A 13153-nucleotide genomic window follows, 5' to 3' on the forward strand; every position below is an offset into this window, starting at 1 on the left:
CCACATGGGTTTTATGTAAAGGACAAGCACGCAATTGGCCCTGTTGCACTCAAGGTTTCTGCTACGGACTGCATCTCGTCGAAATTTTCCTGCCAGGACGACAGTGATGAATCATGGAGTCTGCGCGTCCGCGACACAAGAGTTACGAGTACGCACGGCACGCGGGAAAGGAGATGACTAGGAGAAAGATTCCCGTCTGGTTCGCAATTCCAGACCGCATTCGGATGTGTTTCACGTCAAGGCTGATAATCCAAGCCATCAGATGCATTTACACTTCCGTCTTGCATGGAGAAGCCTGCTCCTGTTGGCCCGTTGCCGCGCATCAAGGTTTTCTTGTCATGCTTCCAGAAGTAACGCTGCACGCCTCAGGGGTTCATCTCATGTACCTACTACTCCATCGAAAGGAATCCGCGGGGTTGCCGGACGGATTGCGCCCAATCGCGATCTTATGACACGATCCGCTGGATCATTATTGCATGCCACTGCACGCAAGAAGTGACAGAACACTATCTAGGTTTGCCAGGATGTGCTCTGTATTGCGAACTTTGACTGCAGGGAGGGAATTGGTAACGGTAATTTAAGTTGGTGCGTTACCCAATGAACTGGCCGTCCTGCTCATCTAATCCCACGTGCGTGTTGGGTTTCCGGCGACCAGCGAAGTGACCACAACATGAGCCAACAATGAGAAGACAGAGAGAGGGTAGGGAAGTGAGAGAAAGAGAGAGGTATAGCCTGAACCTGCTGCTCTTGACTTCTCTCGCCTCTCGTTACCCCCGTTGCAGCAGCCTTGGCCAACTCAAATACCAGATTTCTGACTTGAAGCAGACTGCGGTGGTTCTAACATGCGCAAGACAACGCGGATTTCTAATTCCAATATTGAGTCTGATGTCCTCTGTCGAAGCTAAGGACACCTCCCAGCAGACTAGGAAACCTTCTATCATCCACGGCCAGTTCTTTTAGGGGAAGATCAAAGATATCCCAGTCGAGTCGAGACTGGCATTGATAGCCACGTGCTTTTGCGTAAAAGGTCTGGAATTTGGGAGCGGTTTACAGGCACCTTGCTGCCGATGTCGCTGGTTATGGTATCTAGCGGATATCTGCATTTGCATCGATCCTGCTCTACTTGGTGACTGCACTAATGCTGATGCTGGGACAACTCAAAGCCAGGTACGAACGAGGAGAAGTATGAACTCAATGTTCCCAGGAACTTCTGGGGTCTGGGTAGTAGAAAGCCTTGTCAGTTGCATTATTCTTATTTCAGGAAATGGATCGTAGTATTAGTCCAGCCCTTCACCGAGGCTGCAGCGTGACGTCGAGATTATCCCTCACTCGGTATGAAGTGCCACCTTCGTTATCGATAAGGAAAAACCGCAGACTCTGGAAGTTTTGAAGGAACTCCTGCGCCATACTCGATGGATCCCATCTACGACCTGACTACCCGCATCCGCAGATTCATGTCTCGCTGAGATTGACGATGCTATGCAGGAAACAGTTAGCGACGTGCTGTTGACTGATCTCTGTGCGATTTGGTAAGCTTGAACCCGTCCCTACCCTTTGCAAAGACCAAATCCCTGATCTCGACAGTCACGTCAATCCCATTAAGTACACTTGCCCTCGATGTGGAATCCACACATGCTCCCTGCCATGCGTCAAGCGTCACAAGTCCTGGGCACAGTGCTCAGGCATTCGAGACCCTACCGCCTACCGGAAGCGAGCTGATTTAGCCACACCGGCCTCTGTCGATCAAGATTTCAACTTTATTACTTCCGTCGAAAGATCCCTGGCGCGCGCAGACGAGCTTACTCAAAGTAAGGGGATTGACTTGGTCCCCAGTGGTATCGTACGAAAGGGCCAGGAGGCTAGACGAAAGTTTGATGCCGAGCTCGAAGAGAGAGGAATATGCTTGATCAAGGCGCCCAAAGGATTGTCGAGAAACAATCAGAACAAGTCGCATTGGGCGGGCCATGGAAAGTGTATCATGTGGACGACTGAATGGTTGTGTCACGATGGCGACAAGAGGATCTGCAATGTGCTTGAGTCGAGGACCGTCGAGGAAGCATTTCTGGGTGCATTTGGGAAACACGCCGTCAACCGCAAGAAACGCAAGCGAAGTGATGCTGAAACAGGGTCAGTCTCAGCTCCTCACCCCGACGATCAACCTACTCGGCCTGTCACTGCCGGAGAAATTGATGGAGGAACCTCGCACACTGGGAATGTGGAAGGAAATCCTGCAAATCCAGAATCCGAATCGGCCGCCCTCGAACCTGTCACGGACCAGACCGACACCGACACGACTCATGGCCCGACACGAAGGACTGGCCAGCATCCGCAAACTTCGCGTTCATCACAGAACCTCAAGTTTTATCTATTGAAGCCGAACACGATCTCGAAAGTGAAATGTTTGATTCCTGTTGCTTCGGACTCAAAGCTGGTTGATGCTCTTCGCAATCAGACCATCCTAGAGTTCCCGACTTTCTATGTTCGACAAGAAGCCCCCCAGGATTTGCCTGCTCCTTTCATCACCGAAAAAAATTATGAAGAAAAGTATGGGACAGAATTATCGATCAACCTGCCGACCTACGCCAGCGAGGACAAAGCAGATGAAGAACACATTGTTTCTTTGGACAACATCGACGAGAAGAAGGTACTGGAAGTCCTTCAAAAAGACCTGGATGGCTGAGTCCACTTTATCAGATCTATGAATATCCTCAACCCAGTTTACCTGGGACAAAAGGATGTCCAGCACTCAGTCCACCGCATACGGCCCAGGCTTGGCCATTGACATAGCTAGCCTCGTCACTTCCCAAGAACAAGGCGACTCTAGCAACCTCGTCGGCCACCGCGCCTCTCTGCAGCGGATTCAACTGGCCAATCTTCTTCTCGGTGCCCCGGCCTCGTGCTGCATCATACATGGGTTTGGTCATACCAGTCTCGATCACACCTGGGCAGATGGCATTGACCCTCACGCCTGTCCCACTTAACTGATAGGACATCGTCTGTGCCATCGATACCACGGCAGCTTTGCTGGCCGAGTAGTCCGTGCCCCCAGCATTCGACCGGATCCCAGCCACCGACGCCGTGCCAATGATGCTTCCTCCAGGATATTTCTTCTCGGGAGACGTCTTCTGCATGGCAATGGCGGCATATTTGAAACAGAGAAATACACCCAGTGCGTTAACCCTCATCGTCCTCATATATGCCTCGCTCGAAATATGTTCAAACGTATTGGGGACACCCGAGATGCCAGCATTTGCAAACATGATGTCCAGTCTGCCGTATTTTGCCAGGCATTGATCCACAACGGCTTTCACCTGAGATTCTTCGCCGACGTCCATTTTCACACAGTGGACCTCGCATTCGGGATATAGGGACGCCAGTTCCCGCTTGTGCATTTCCAAATACTTGTCATCGTAGTCGCAAATATAGACCGCCTTTGCGCCGTTCTGGGCGTATTGGTGTGCCGACGCTCGACCAATGCCGATGGGAGAGTTGCATCCTGGAAACCAAGTACAGTGAGAATCCGTTTCTTCGTGGTAGTCAAGTGCTATAATTTTTCGGACGTACCAGTAACGATGACAACCTTGCCCTTGACTCTTGGTCCTGTTGAGCTGTCTGCGACATGTCTAACACGAGGGATCTCCTCAAATGTGCCCTCGGAAGGTATGCCTTCCGCAAGTTGCTTGGACAACGCCGCGAGGCGTCTTTTGGGAGCAGCCGTCATTGCTGTGTATGTTTTTCAATGTCTGGAAGCTTGAGTACTGGAGGGAAAGTATTCGGGGTCACAGGTGCACTCGATCGCGAGGGGAGGGTGTGTAGCACAGCGAGAGTTGGCCTCTTTCAATGCGCTTCAAGTCGCAGTCGGCTAGTAGTAAAGACAGGTATGTAGGTACAGGCGATTGTGTGAATGTTTGATGAGTCTGGGGCGTAAAAGATAGGTATAACAACCCGACTCTCTTTCTCCACCGCCGGAAAATCTCACGAGAGCGCAGTCCTTTATTTTGAGCTGAGTACGCAGTTTTGAACTGAGTGCAGGAGGAGATAATAGCTGTTCATAGGATCCCCATATCTGGGGGCGGGCCCCTACAAGAGCCGAGGCTTACTCTACTAATGTGGGCAGCAGAATCACCACCTGTCGGGCCCGGTAATGAGGCGGCTATGCCTGGATCCTCACCTTGGAGAATGGCCTTCCACCGGAGAACCGTCTTGGTACCACAGACAGGCACTCGTTGCCCCCTATACGGAGTAAGTCATGCACAACCGGAAGCAAAGGTGCAAATGGCTGTCTTAGCATCAAACATCCCACTCCTGCACGTGATGACGCGTTACATAAGCATCTTTTTGGAGAAAAAAATAATATCGAAATTCATGTGCGGAGAGAGAAATGCAGATTTCTTGAGCGGCAATGAGTCGTTGCCTTACTTGTGACATTGTGAATAGAAGCCTCGAGTGCACAAGATGTCGAAAAGAACCGCGGAGAGCCAGGAAAACCTAGAGTCCCTCAAAGCAGGGCAACGGCCGGATTCGAGTGCAAACGGCGACCCCACCCTCGACTTCGAAGACGAATTCGAAGATGAATACGAGTCAGAGGACGAGGTCATGGAGGCGGGTGTCGATGGGAGACCGGACGCTGAAAGAGAAGCAGAGCAGGCACAGGATGCTATGGATGTCGACTCGAAGGAGCAGACATTCATCCCAGGCCGATCGATATTGCAACCTGGAATGTCGCTGACACCAGACCCTTCCACCTACGAGATGCTTCACCTTATGTCGACGACATGGCCCTGTCTCTCCTTTGACGTTGTACGAGACAATTTGGGTGACAATCGCAAGCAATATCCCAGAACGGTCTATGCGGTTGCTGGGACTCAGGCGGAGTCGTCACGCGCCAAAGAGAATGAGTTGTACATTTTGCGGTTGAGCAGCCTGTCGAAGATGGATCGCGGCAATCAGACGGATTCGGAGAGCGATAGCGACGATGGTGAAGATGACGAGGGCTCATCCGACCCTGTGCTCGAGTCGAGGTCGATACCACTTCCAAGCACAACCAACAGAATAAGAGCATTCCAACCAGCGTCGGCCTCTGCCGACATGACTCAAATACCTCAGACATTGACAGCTACATCCCTGGAAAATGGTCAGGTTCTGATTCATGACGTATCCCCGTATCTCCATTCTCTCTCAACTCCCGGCTACACACTGCCTCCAAACGCGGCGAAGCCTCTCAGCACTCTCCGAATGCACAAAACGGAAGGATACGCATTGGACTGGGCGCCAACTTCGTCACATCCAAATGGTCGACTTCTCTCCGGTGACAACGCTGGACAAATATTCAGCACGCAGCGAACCGAGGGTGGCGGCTGGGTCACTGACACCAGAACATTTGTCGGCCACACCGACGCAGTAGAAGAACTTCAATGGTCACCCAACGAGAAATTTGTCTTTGCCTCCGCAAGCTCCGATGGCACTGTGAAGGTGTGGGATGCGCGAAGTAAGAGTCGCAAACCAGCCGTGGATGTGAAGATCAGCAGCACCGATGTCAACGTGATGTCGTGGTCGCGCCAGACGTTCCATTTGCTTGCCACCGGTGCTGATGATGGTGAGTGGGCAGTCTGGGATTTGCGGCAGTGGAAACCTCAGTCAGGGGCGCCACCCGGCGCGCAGATCAAACCCAGCCCTGTTGCCGACTTTCACTTCCACAAGAAGCCCATCACTTCCATAGAGTGGCACCCGACGGATGACAGCGTGGTGGCTGTTGCCTGCGCAGACAACACAGCAACTCTGTGGGATCTTGCAGTCGAGCTTGACGATGAGGAATATGGCAGAGAGGCAGGCTTAGGCTTAGGTGAAGGTGCCGAAAAGGTTCCTCCCCAACTATTGTTCATCCACCACGTTGAGGACGGTAAAGAATTACACTGGCATCCACAAATGCCTGGTACGGTCATAGTCACCGGTGGAAGTGGTCTGGGAGTATTCAAAACAATCAGCGTCTAAGGGATTGACGGGGCGCCGGCGTTGAAGAGTTGTCAGTGATGAATCAACGAACGACCATTATGCGCAACACATTGGTTATTGCCTTCATGTTGCCACTACAAGCGGATCTTCACAGCGTTTCACCTGTTTCTTAGACGAAAGATGTCACTTCAGTTGCCCACATGTCCAGCCTGGAGTCAAAAGTACACTCTCAAATTCTCCAAATGACCTTTCAGTCAGCTTCTTGATTCAACTAGCCGTATATTTGATGCCCCAGACAAGATCCGGCTTACAGGGAGCGTCGACGGCACGCTCGACGACTCGTGGTTTCACTCTCTTGCTGCAGGACATCCCTTTCCAGATCTGCTTTGTTTTCCTCGTCACCGTCATCGGTCCGTTGTACCTCACTGTCTGGACCATAGACATCCTCCTAGTTGCCCTCTTGAATAAGATCTATTGCGGTCTACAAGCGATTGGCCTGGAAACTCCCGGTGGTATGGAAGGAATGGACCGGTTTACTCGCACCAGAGAGCACTACCAGCGAGGCTTACATCGAAGTCGACAACAAGAAACGCCTCCGACTCCTCCAGCGGCCGACCTCGTCTTCGATTTCGATTTCAAGGACTCAAAACTTGACCTCAACTTTGATATCGGACACCCTGTCGTCCAGAATGACTTGATGGTGAGACATCAGATCGATCCTAGCGAGAACATAGGTGTTGCTCTTTCAGATGGGCCCTTCCAGCAGCGAGGACGACTCGGCGGTCCAGTCACCATGGAGGACGAGCACAGTTGTTTACAGCAACAGAACGAGTGCCTCTCATCTGTTCCAAAAGTCCCGAGTGAACCATGTCTTAGATTCTCTACTCAATGCGAAAAACCCTCCAGAAATCTTCCACCTTGTTCCATCTACTCCAGAGAATGGAGAGAGCGTGTGAGACGAACGACAACACCGCCTGAGCCAACAGCGGACCTTGTTACGACAGTGAATGTAATCCCTTTCTCCGAACGAACTTCCACCGACGATATGAATGGATCACACCGCCCGAACCCAGCGAATCGAAACCAAACTGACCGAGAGACGTCACCACCATTACCATCACAGACGTGTCCGAAGAACCCAGATGATGGAAGCGAAGCGCAGGCCCTCCAACCCGATTTTATGCTCGAGGAAAGCACCAGCCAGAGCAGAAAACGTCTTTCTAAGATTGGGAAGTGGCTTCTGCGGCCGAGAAAGCACTGGGACAAGAAAGCAGCTATGTCTAGCACTAACATGAGCGTCGAAAAGATGCTCTCAAATACACCAACTCCTTGTCCCAGCTCTGTTCAAGACACATCAAAGCAGCATCAGCATCGGAGGCTTGGCGACGCTCTTCGAACGCGAGTGGCACAGAAGCAGTCCGAAGCTCAAGATCAAATCTCTCAGCCGCGGCCCCTGACCGCGTCTCTGCGCGGTGGAGGTAACTTCAACTCCGTCAATACAGGTCGTCGATGGGACAATGATCAGGATACCTACAATCGTCGCAGACGTGGCGCGTACCGCCATAGTTCCTCAGGCATTTTCGCTGTTCACAACAGTGTCGTCATCTTTGCTGAGAGTGAGGATCGCCTTGACGATATCCACCGTCCTCATTCGCCCTCACGTCGCCCGATTCACCAACCTCGTCGACCTAGGTCTCCCAGAGATCCACCTCCGTGGCTTTTCCCTCGGTCGCCTCAAAACCGGAATCATGATGGGGCTGATAGCCTACGTCCTGCTGGACAAACACCCCCAGGAAATTCGCAGACCCGCATTCAGGTACATCGAAGGCCAGGTCGGCGGACACTGAGCCACGAAGATGGCAGAAGAGGGCGAAGACCGGAGGAACGAACACGCATACCCGGTGGGCGAAGACCTGAGCATCGCACACAGGGAGAAGGAGAGCATGGATGCTCTGGAATCTCGCGTTCGACTCCTCCAAACCAGACTGATAACACGACCCCTCCGAGGCTGTCTGCCGAGAGCCAGAGCTCCCAGACGTCTCCTCCAAAGCAGCCCAGTTCTACGGGTGAATCGGCTTTCCACCGTCCTAGCTCCCATCGTAGTACCGCTTCAGGACCACCCGCAAAATGCAACAAACGACCAGAGGCAGGAGACGAGCTATTCCAGGCCTCCTCACCAGCAGGACCTTCTCGATCGCAACAACACACCGATTTCGCGCGTGGAACATCCATCCGCATCTCCTTGAATGATGGCCGAGTGCTCAGCACGACAGAGTACAAGGCCCTGCAGGAGAAGAGAGCGGGCAAGGCAGCTGTTAGACTCAAGAGTACGGACGAGAATCGGACGATATCTTCACCCGGGGTGAAAGGCACGGGCGAAGAACAGCCACGTGGACAAGGTCCTGCAAGCAAGGAAGGAAGCAGGAGAGACAAGCCGATATCCGCAGAACCCTCTCCAAAGGAAGTTCAGATCCCGCCTGCGTCTCCGCTGGAAGTGCCATCGGGCCAATCCAGTCCACGGCGAGAGGCCTCGGGATCCCAGCATGGGGGAACGGGAGGCAAGACACAATCCAGGAAGCCAGAATTGGCACAGTCAAGTGCGAAGAGATCGTCACTTGTGGCTGACACCAAAGGACATTCCACCGGGCCACTCCTAGCAACCGATCACGGAAATGAAGCTATAGCAAGTGCCAAAGCTGAGCTGAATGAGCGCCCGACAACTATTATTGCCCGTGCATCAAGTCTGACTCCTGGTTCAGTCTTTTCGACGAGCCAGCAGCACCGGTCAACCGCCGCTGGTGTATCAAGCCAGCAGTCTCCTCCTACGAGCTCCTTGCCCAGAGAAACCTCAGGCCTCACCGGCCCAGCAAGTCAGCCGCCAACAACCCGTATCGGGAAGATCTCATCAGTCGTCGATTCGCCACCTGCGCGGACGTCGGGCAAGCAGGGCACAGCCCTTTCCAATCGACCCGCAGCGCGCTCCAACCACCTCCCAAGCTCTGACGACGGCAACAGCCCGCAGGAAATGAAGGCGAGGAACCACGACGCTGGTGATGCCCCGGCTGAGACCGGGACCGAGGGAGAGCCGACCTGGAGCTTTGCTAACCTCAAACCTTAGAGCCCAGCATTTGCTTTGTTTTTGCTTTTGCTTCTGCTTCTTTGCTTCAATGAGGGCTCTTTACCTCCCTGGAGAACGAGCTACAAGGTCGGATATGCAGGAGACAAAGGAAGGAGACGAGCTTTCTCAGGAGCTTGGACGTCTACATAGCCAAGCACATAATGACCGATGAGCTGCATGAGGTATCTCACCCCCACCATTCCAGGGTTTATGCATACGGCACCTGATTCATGACTGGCGGAATTGAAACGTTGGTTCCCTGGTTGGTTCGGTGAATGGTTCGTCTAGATATCCTCCGCGCATAATACGTGAGCAAAGACTTGCCTCGTCTCAGTGTTACCAGTAACCGAGATGAAGGGACCCACGGGGATCGGCTCGCCATGTCATACCCAGTCCGCGCACGCTGCCTCTCATTCCATTCTATAAAAAGTTCCATGCGCTGTCGATCGAGTTCCTGTGTGTCCCCCAGGTCTCATCGACACATTTTGCAGGCGTCCGATATTCGGGGGGGGGGGGGGGGGGCCTCAAGCTCTGTGTTCGCACGGTGCAATCTTCGGGAAAACCCATTGGGACAAGTCGTCGACCGCTGGCTGGCTGCACACCGGGCGGACCAGGATTGCGTACGCCGCCTGTAGAGCACCTCTTGTTTTTTTATCGGGTGGTGTTTAACAGGGCAAAGCGACCAGGTACGGTATTTCGAGTCGCCAATCGCTTTGCGAGAGCCTCGCATGTTAGATCAAAGGGTTTCGAGGCGTCAGGCACTGGTGGGCGGCTTTGACTGGCTTCTCGACGCAGATCAGGTCTCCCACTCCAACGCCTACGCTCGCATAGATCACGTGTTCCTCGTTTGGGGGTGTCGGGCTCTTGATACCTGGCCATGAGGCAAGCCAAGCGGTTGGATAACCTGGCGTGACTGAAAGCTAGGTTGTCAGGCCTGCAGCAGAGACTGAGAAGAGGTAAGGGACGGTGCGAGCGTTGTTACGGATACACCATTCATTGGAGGCTCAGATCTGGCCCTCAGAGGTGATTTGACACAGAAGGAAGACAGGGATGTGGTACATATAAGACTCCTCCAGCCCCTTGCGATATGTCAAAGTCTCATCACTTGTCCAAGAGTGAGCGAGCTCGAGATGGCGTCTAAACCGGTGATATTCATCCTTCACGGAGCATGGCACGGTCCGGCACACTTCGAGCCGGTTAAATCTAAGCTCGAGACGCGTGGGTATACCACCATCTGTCCCCAACAGCCCTCCACAGGAGCAGATCCCGCGACGACAACCTTATACGACGACGCAGCATATGTCCGGACTGAATTGGAGCAATTCGTCGAGCAAGGGGAAGAGGTTGTATTGGTGATGCATTCGTATGGCGGTATGGTGGGGACGCAAGCTGCCGCCGGGTTAGGGAAAACTGAGAGGCTGAAGCGAGGCCAGACAGGCGGCATAGTCCGTTTGTTTTATGCCTGTGCCTTTCTTCTGCCTCTGGGAAAGTCTCTAGTTGCTGGGCTCGGTGGTCTGCCGCCGTGGGTCAAAGAAGAGGCAAGTATAGGCGTTGTCTGTATTCCTCCAACAATCCTAACTCTTTTGGGGTCTTCAGGAAGACGGTAGCACCAACGCCACCACTCCCGAGCAAGTGTTCTACAATGATCTGCCAGCGGAAGAACAGAAGCGTTGGGTGTCGAAGTTGAGACACCATTGCTGCGTCGCGACGAAGACGCCGTTGACCCAGGTCGCATATGCCGGTATTCCAGTGACGTACCTGTACTGTGAAGATGACCAAGCTCTCCTACTCCACATGCAGGAGATGATGGTGAAGCAATCAGGTTTGGACGTGCAAGAATTTAGGTGTGGAGCGGGACATTCGCCCTTCCTTAGCCAGCCTGATATGTTTGTAGACAGCATCATCAAGTCAATAAATGCTTGATGCAGATATTGTGGTGTCATGAAGATCAGACCATAGTCTCGACTGAACCTTCCTAAGCAGATGCGGAGGTCACGCAATAGAACTCGGGGTCGGTATACCGGTCAGTGGATGGAGGCTAGTCGCATTGTTCTGTTGGGTTTGCAGGACCGGTGTCCCGTCCGACGGAGAAGGGTCGTCATTGTGGTGTGTAAATAAAGAGTCTTGGGGCGGCATGTCCGTGACGGACAAGGTAACCTCTGTCCATAGCTTTGCCACCGGCTCTGCAAATATGTAGTCCCACCACAGATATGTCGCCATAAGACTTGTGTAGGCAGTCCAGTCGGTAGCATATGGCCATCGGACCACGTATTCCTGCATCTTCTGAACAAAGTATCGCTTGTGGGGTGTGTTTAGCGCAGCAAGACCTCCGAGCATCAACGCCCACATCACCAGACAGGTGTAATCCTCTGTTTTGGTGCTCTGGTCAAGATGAGCAGTTTCTTCTGCCTGGAACACCTCGAAATTTTCCATTGCAACGCGAAGCTCTCCAGCCATCCGAGGTCTGGCACCGGTCGTGGGTGGCAGGGGAAACAATACCAAATCGCTGTAGATGAGACCAGCCACGCGGCAAAGATTCCACAAATAATCGGCCTTTTGCGGATCGAGAGTTATCCTAGGCCTAAGACTTGATAGCTTGTGGTGAGCTTCATTCGCCGCATTGACTATATCAGTCAGATTCGGGCCGTTTGGACGGCGCTCTTGGTAATGGTCCAGAGCGACAGTGACATCGCCTACAGCCCTCAAAGCGTTTGCCAGCTCCATACCTATTGGGTCTAATTGTTTGAAGCCGGTGCCCACCACCATTGACATCATGACGGCATCATGGTCAGGCTGATACTTCGGTCCTTTGAGAATGGAGAAGGTTGGAAGCACCCACGGAAAAGAAGGTGGCATACCGAGCCTCGAGCTGACCATCAGGTCGGCGCTAACACCAACATTAGCGAGAGAATAGGACAAAACGGACGGAAATGCCGACTGACAATTGAAGAAGTTGTCGGAGTCCATATTGTTGCATAGCTTCTATCCCGCCACGTTTGACGACAACTTCCATTAGTGCTTGGATCATAGAAGGTATCACTGTAAGTCTAGCATAGAGGTGTAGATTTTGAGCAGTCGCCAAGGGAGAGGGCCGAAACGTTTCTGGAAATTGGGCCGGATTGGGGTCGGTCAGGTTTGCAACCATGATCAATGCCATGATCAATGAATCGGGTGCCGGACCTTTGAGGTTCTGAAGCTCCTTCGTAACCAGAGCTAACCCACGAGCCTGGTGTCTCAGTCGCAGCACCTCGATCTTGTTGGGAAATCGCTCGTTGTCAGCGCCTGCGCGGACGAGGTTCGCCGCAGAAGCAACTTGCAGGTGGAACATCAATGGCCACTCTTGTCCGATGCGTTTCCAGGCTATTTTGACCGTCGACACATCATTCACCGAGGCGACAGTTATTAGCTTCGGGTGTATACTCTCATAGGCTTGCAAAAGCCGGTACATCAGCTGTAGTGAACAATTCGCAGGCTGAGTGTCAACTCACCGTAATCAAGAATTGATTGCAGATATCTCGGCAATGCGGTGTGGGGGTTCGATCCGAAAGGGTCGACCTTGTCTTGCGAAAGGTATGAGAGCGGGCTGATCTTGAATTCAGTTACCTGGACCTTGTCTTTCTCGGGCTTTGGAGTGTTGTCTTCATGAGAGCCGGAGCCCTCGATGATCCATTTGACAACGGTCTGCCCACGCTTTGCTTTTCTCCTCGAATGTGTTACTCGAGCGGCGTGAGCCCGTGCTCGGGACTTTTCTAACGACTTCCGGGCTGCGGCATTCGAAGGATCTTGAAACGCCACGAAATGAAAGGTATCCTTTTCCTTTTTCTGGTCAGTCATCGTGATATCCTGAGCGAACGCGGCAGCCTCGATAATCCTTTTCGAAATTGTCGAAGAAGAGCTTGTCGGGTTGAAGCAACAAAATCAATCCAGACTGCATAAGCGGTGTTGAGGTGGGTGCTATATCTGGAACAAAACGGAGGGGCCTAGGCTAGACGCGTGTTGCTAGCGTGGGCCGTCTGTCAGAGCCTGGAATGAAAAAAACCACTATTCGATTAATGTCTTCCATCGATATGCATTGCTCTGCCG

At 52.8% G+C, this 13153-nt stretch overlaps 5 protein-coding genes across 5 annotated transcripts; 3 read left to right on the forward strand and 2 right to left on the reverse strand.

Moving 5' to 3' along the window:
* Nucleotides 1-1408: 1408 nt before the first annotated feature.
* PV07_00966 (uncharacterized protein) lies at nucleotides 1409-3492 on the forward strand. Its single transcript, XM_016387459.1, has 2 exons — nucleotides 1409-1529; nucleotides 1585-3492. The coding sequence occupies exons 1-2, from the start codon at nucleotides 1480-1482 to the stop codon at nucleotides 2678-2680; spliced, it is 1146 nt and encodes a 381-aa protein (XP_016254387.1). The 5' UTR covers nucleotides 1409-1479; the 3' UTR covers nucleotides 2681-3492.
* On the reverse strand, nucleotides 2602-4027 carry PV07_00967 (uncharacterized protein). Its single transcript, XM_016387460.1, has 2 exons — nucleotides 3565-4027; nucleotides 2602-3496 (listed from the first exon to the last, which is right to left on the reverse strand). Exons 1-2 carry the CDS (start codon nucleotides 3719-3721, stop codon nucleotides 2709-2711), a joined length of 945 nt encoding a protein of 314 aa, XP_016254388.1. The 5' UTR covers nucleotides 3722-4027; the 3' UTR covers nucleotides 2602-2708.
* Nucleotides 4028-4455: 428 nt separating this feature from the next.
* Nucleotides 4456-5991, forward strand: PV07_00968 (uncharacterized protein; the record flags this gene model as incomplete). Its single annotated transcript, XM_016387461.1, has 1 exon — nucleotides 4456-5991. One exon carries the CDS (start codon nucleotides 4456-4458, stop codon nucleotides 5989-5991), a length of 1536 nt encoding a protein of 511 aa, XP_016254389.1.
* Nucleotides 5992-6238: 247 nt separating this feature from the next.
* Nucleotides 6239-9070, forward strand: PV07_00969 (uncharacterized protein; the record flags this gene model as incomplete). The annotated part of the gene is made up of 1 exon (XM_016387462.1): nucleotides 6239-9070. The coding sequence occupies one exon, from the start codon at nucleotides 6239-6241 to the stop codon at nucleotides 9068-9070; it is 2832 nt and encodes a 943-aa protein (XP_016254390.1).
* A 933-nt stretch (nucleotides 9071-10003) lies between these two features.
* PV07_00970 (uncharacterized protein) lies at nucleotides 10004-13074 on the reverse strand. The gene is made up of 3 exons (XM_016387463.1): nucleotides 12559-13074; nucleotides 12013-12499; nucleotides 10004-11957 (listed from the first exon to the last, which is right to left on the reverse strand). The coding sequence occupies exons 1-3, from the start codon at nucleotides 12902-12904 to the stop codon at nucleotides 11063-11065; spliced, it is 1728 nt and encodes a 575-aa protein (XP_016254391.1). The 5' UTR covers nucleotides 12905-13074; the 3' UTR covers nucleotides 10004-11062.
* Between the last annotated feature and the right edge of the window lie 79 nt (nucleotides 13075-13153).

The sequence above is a fragment of the Cladophialophora immunda genome (genome assembly GCF_000835495.1).
Source record: "Cladophialophora immunda strain CBS 83496 unplaced genomic scaffold supercont1.1, whole genome shotgun sequence".
Classification (NCBI taxonomy): domain Eukaryota; kingdom Fungi; phylum Ascomycota; class Eurotiomycetes; order Chaetothyriales; family Herpotrichiellaceae; genus Cladophialophora; species Cladophialophora immunda.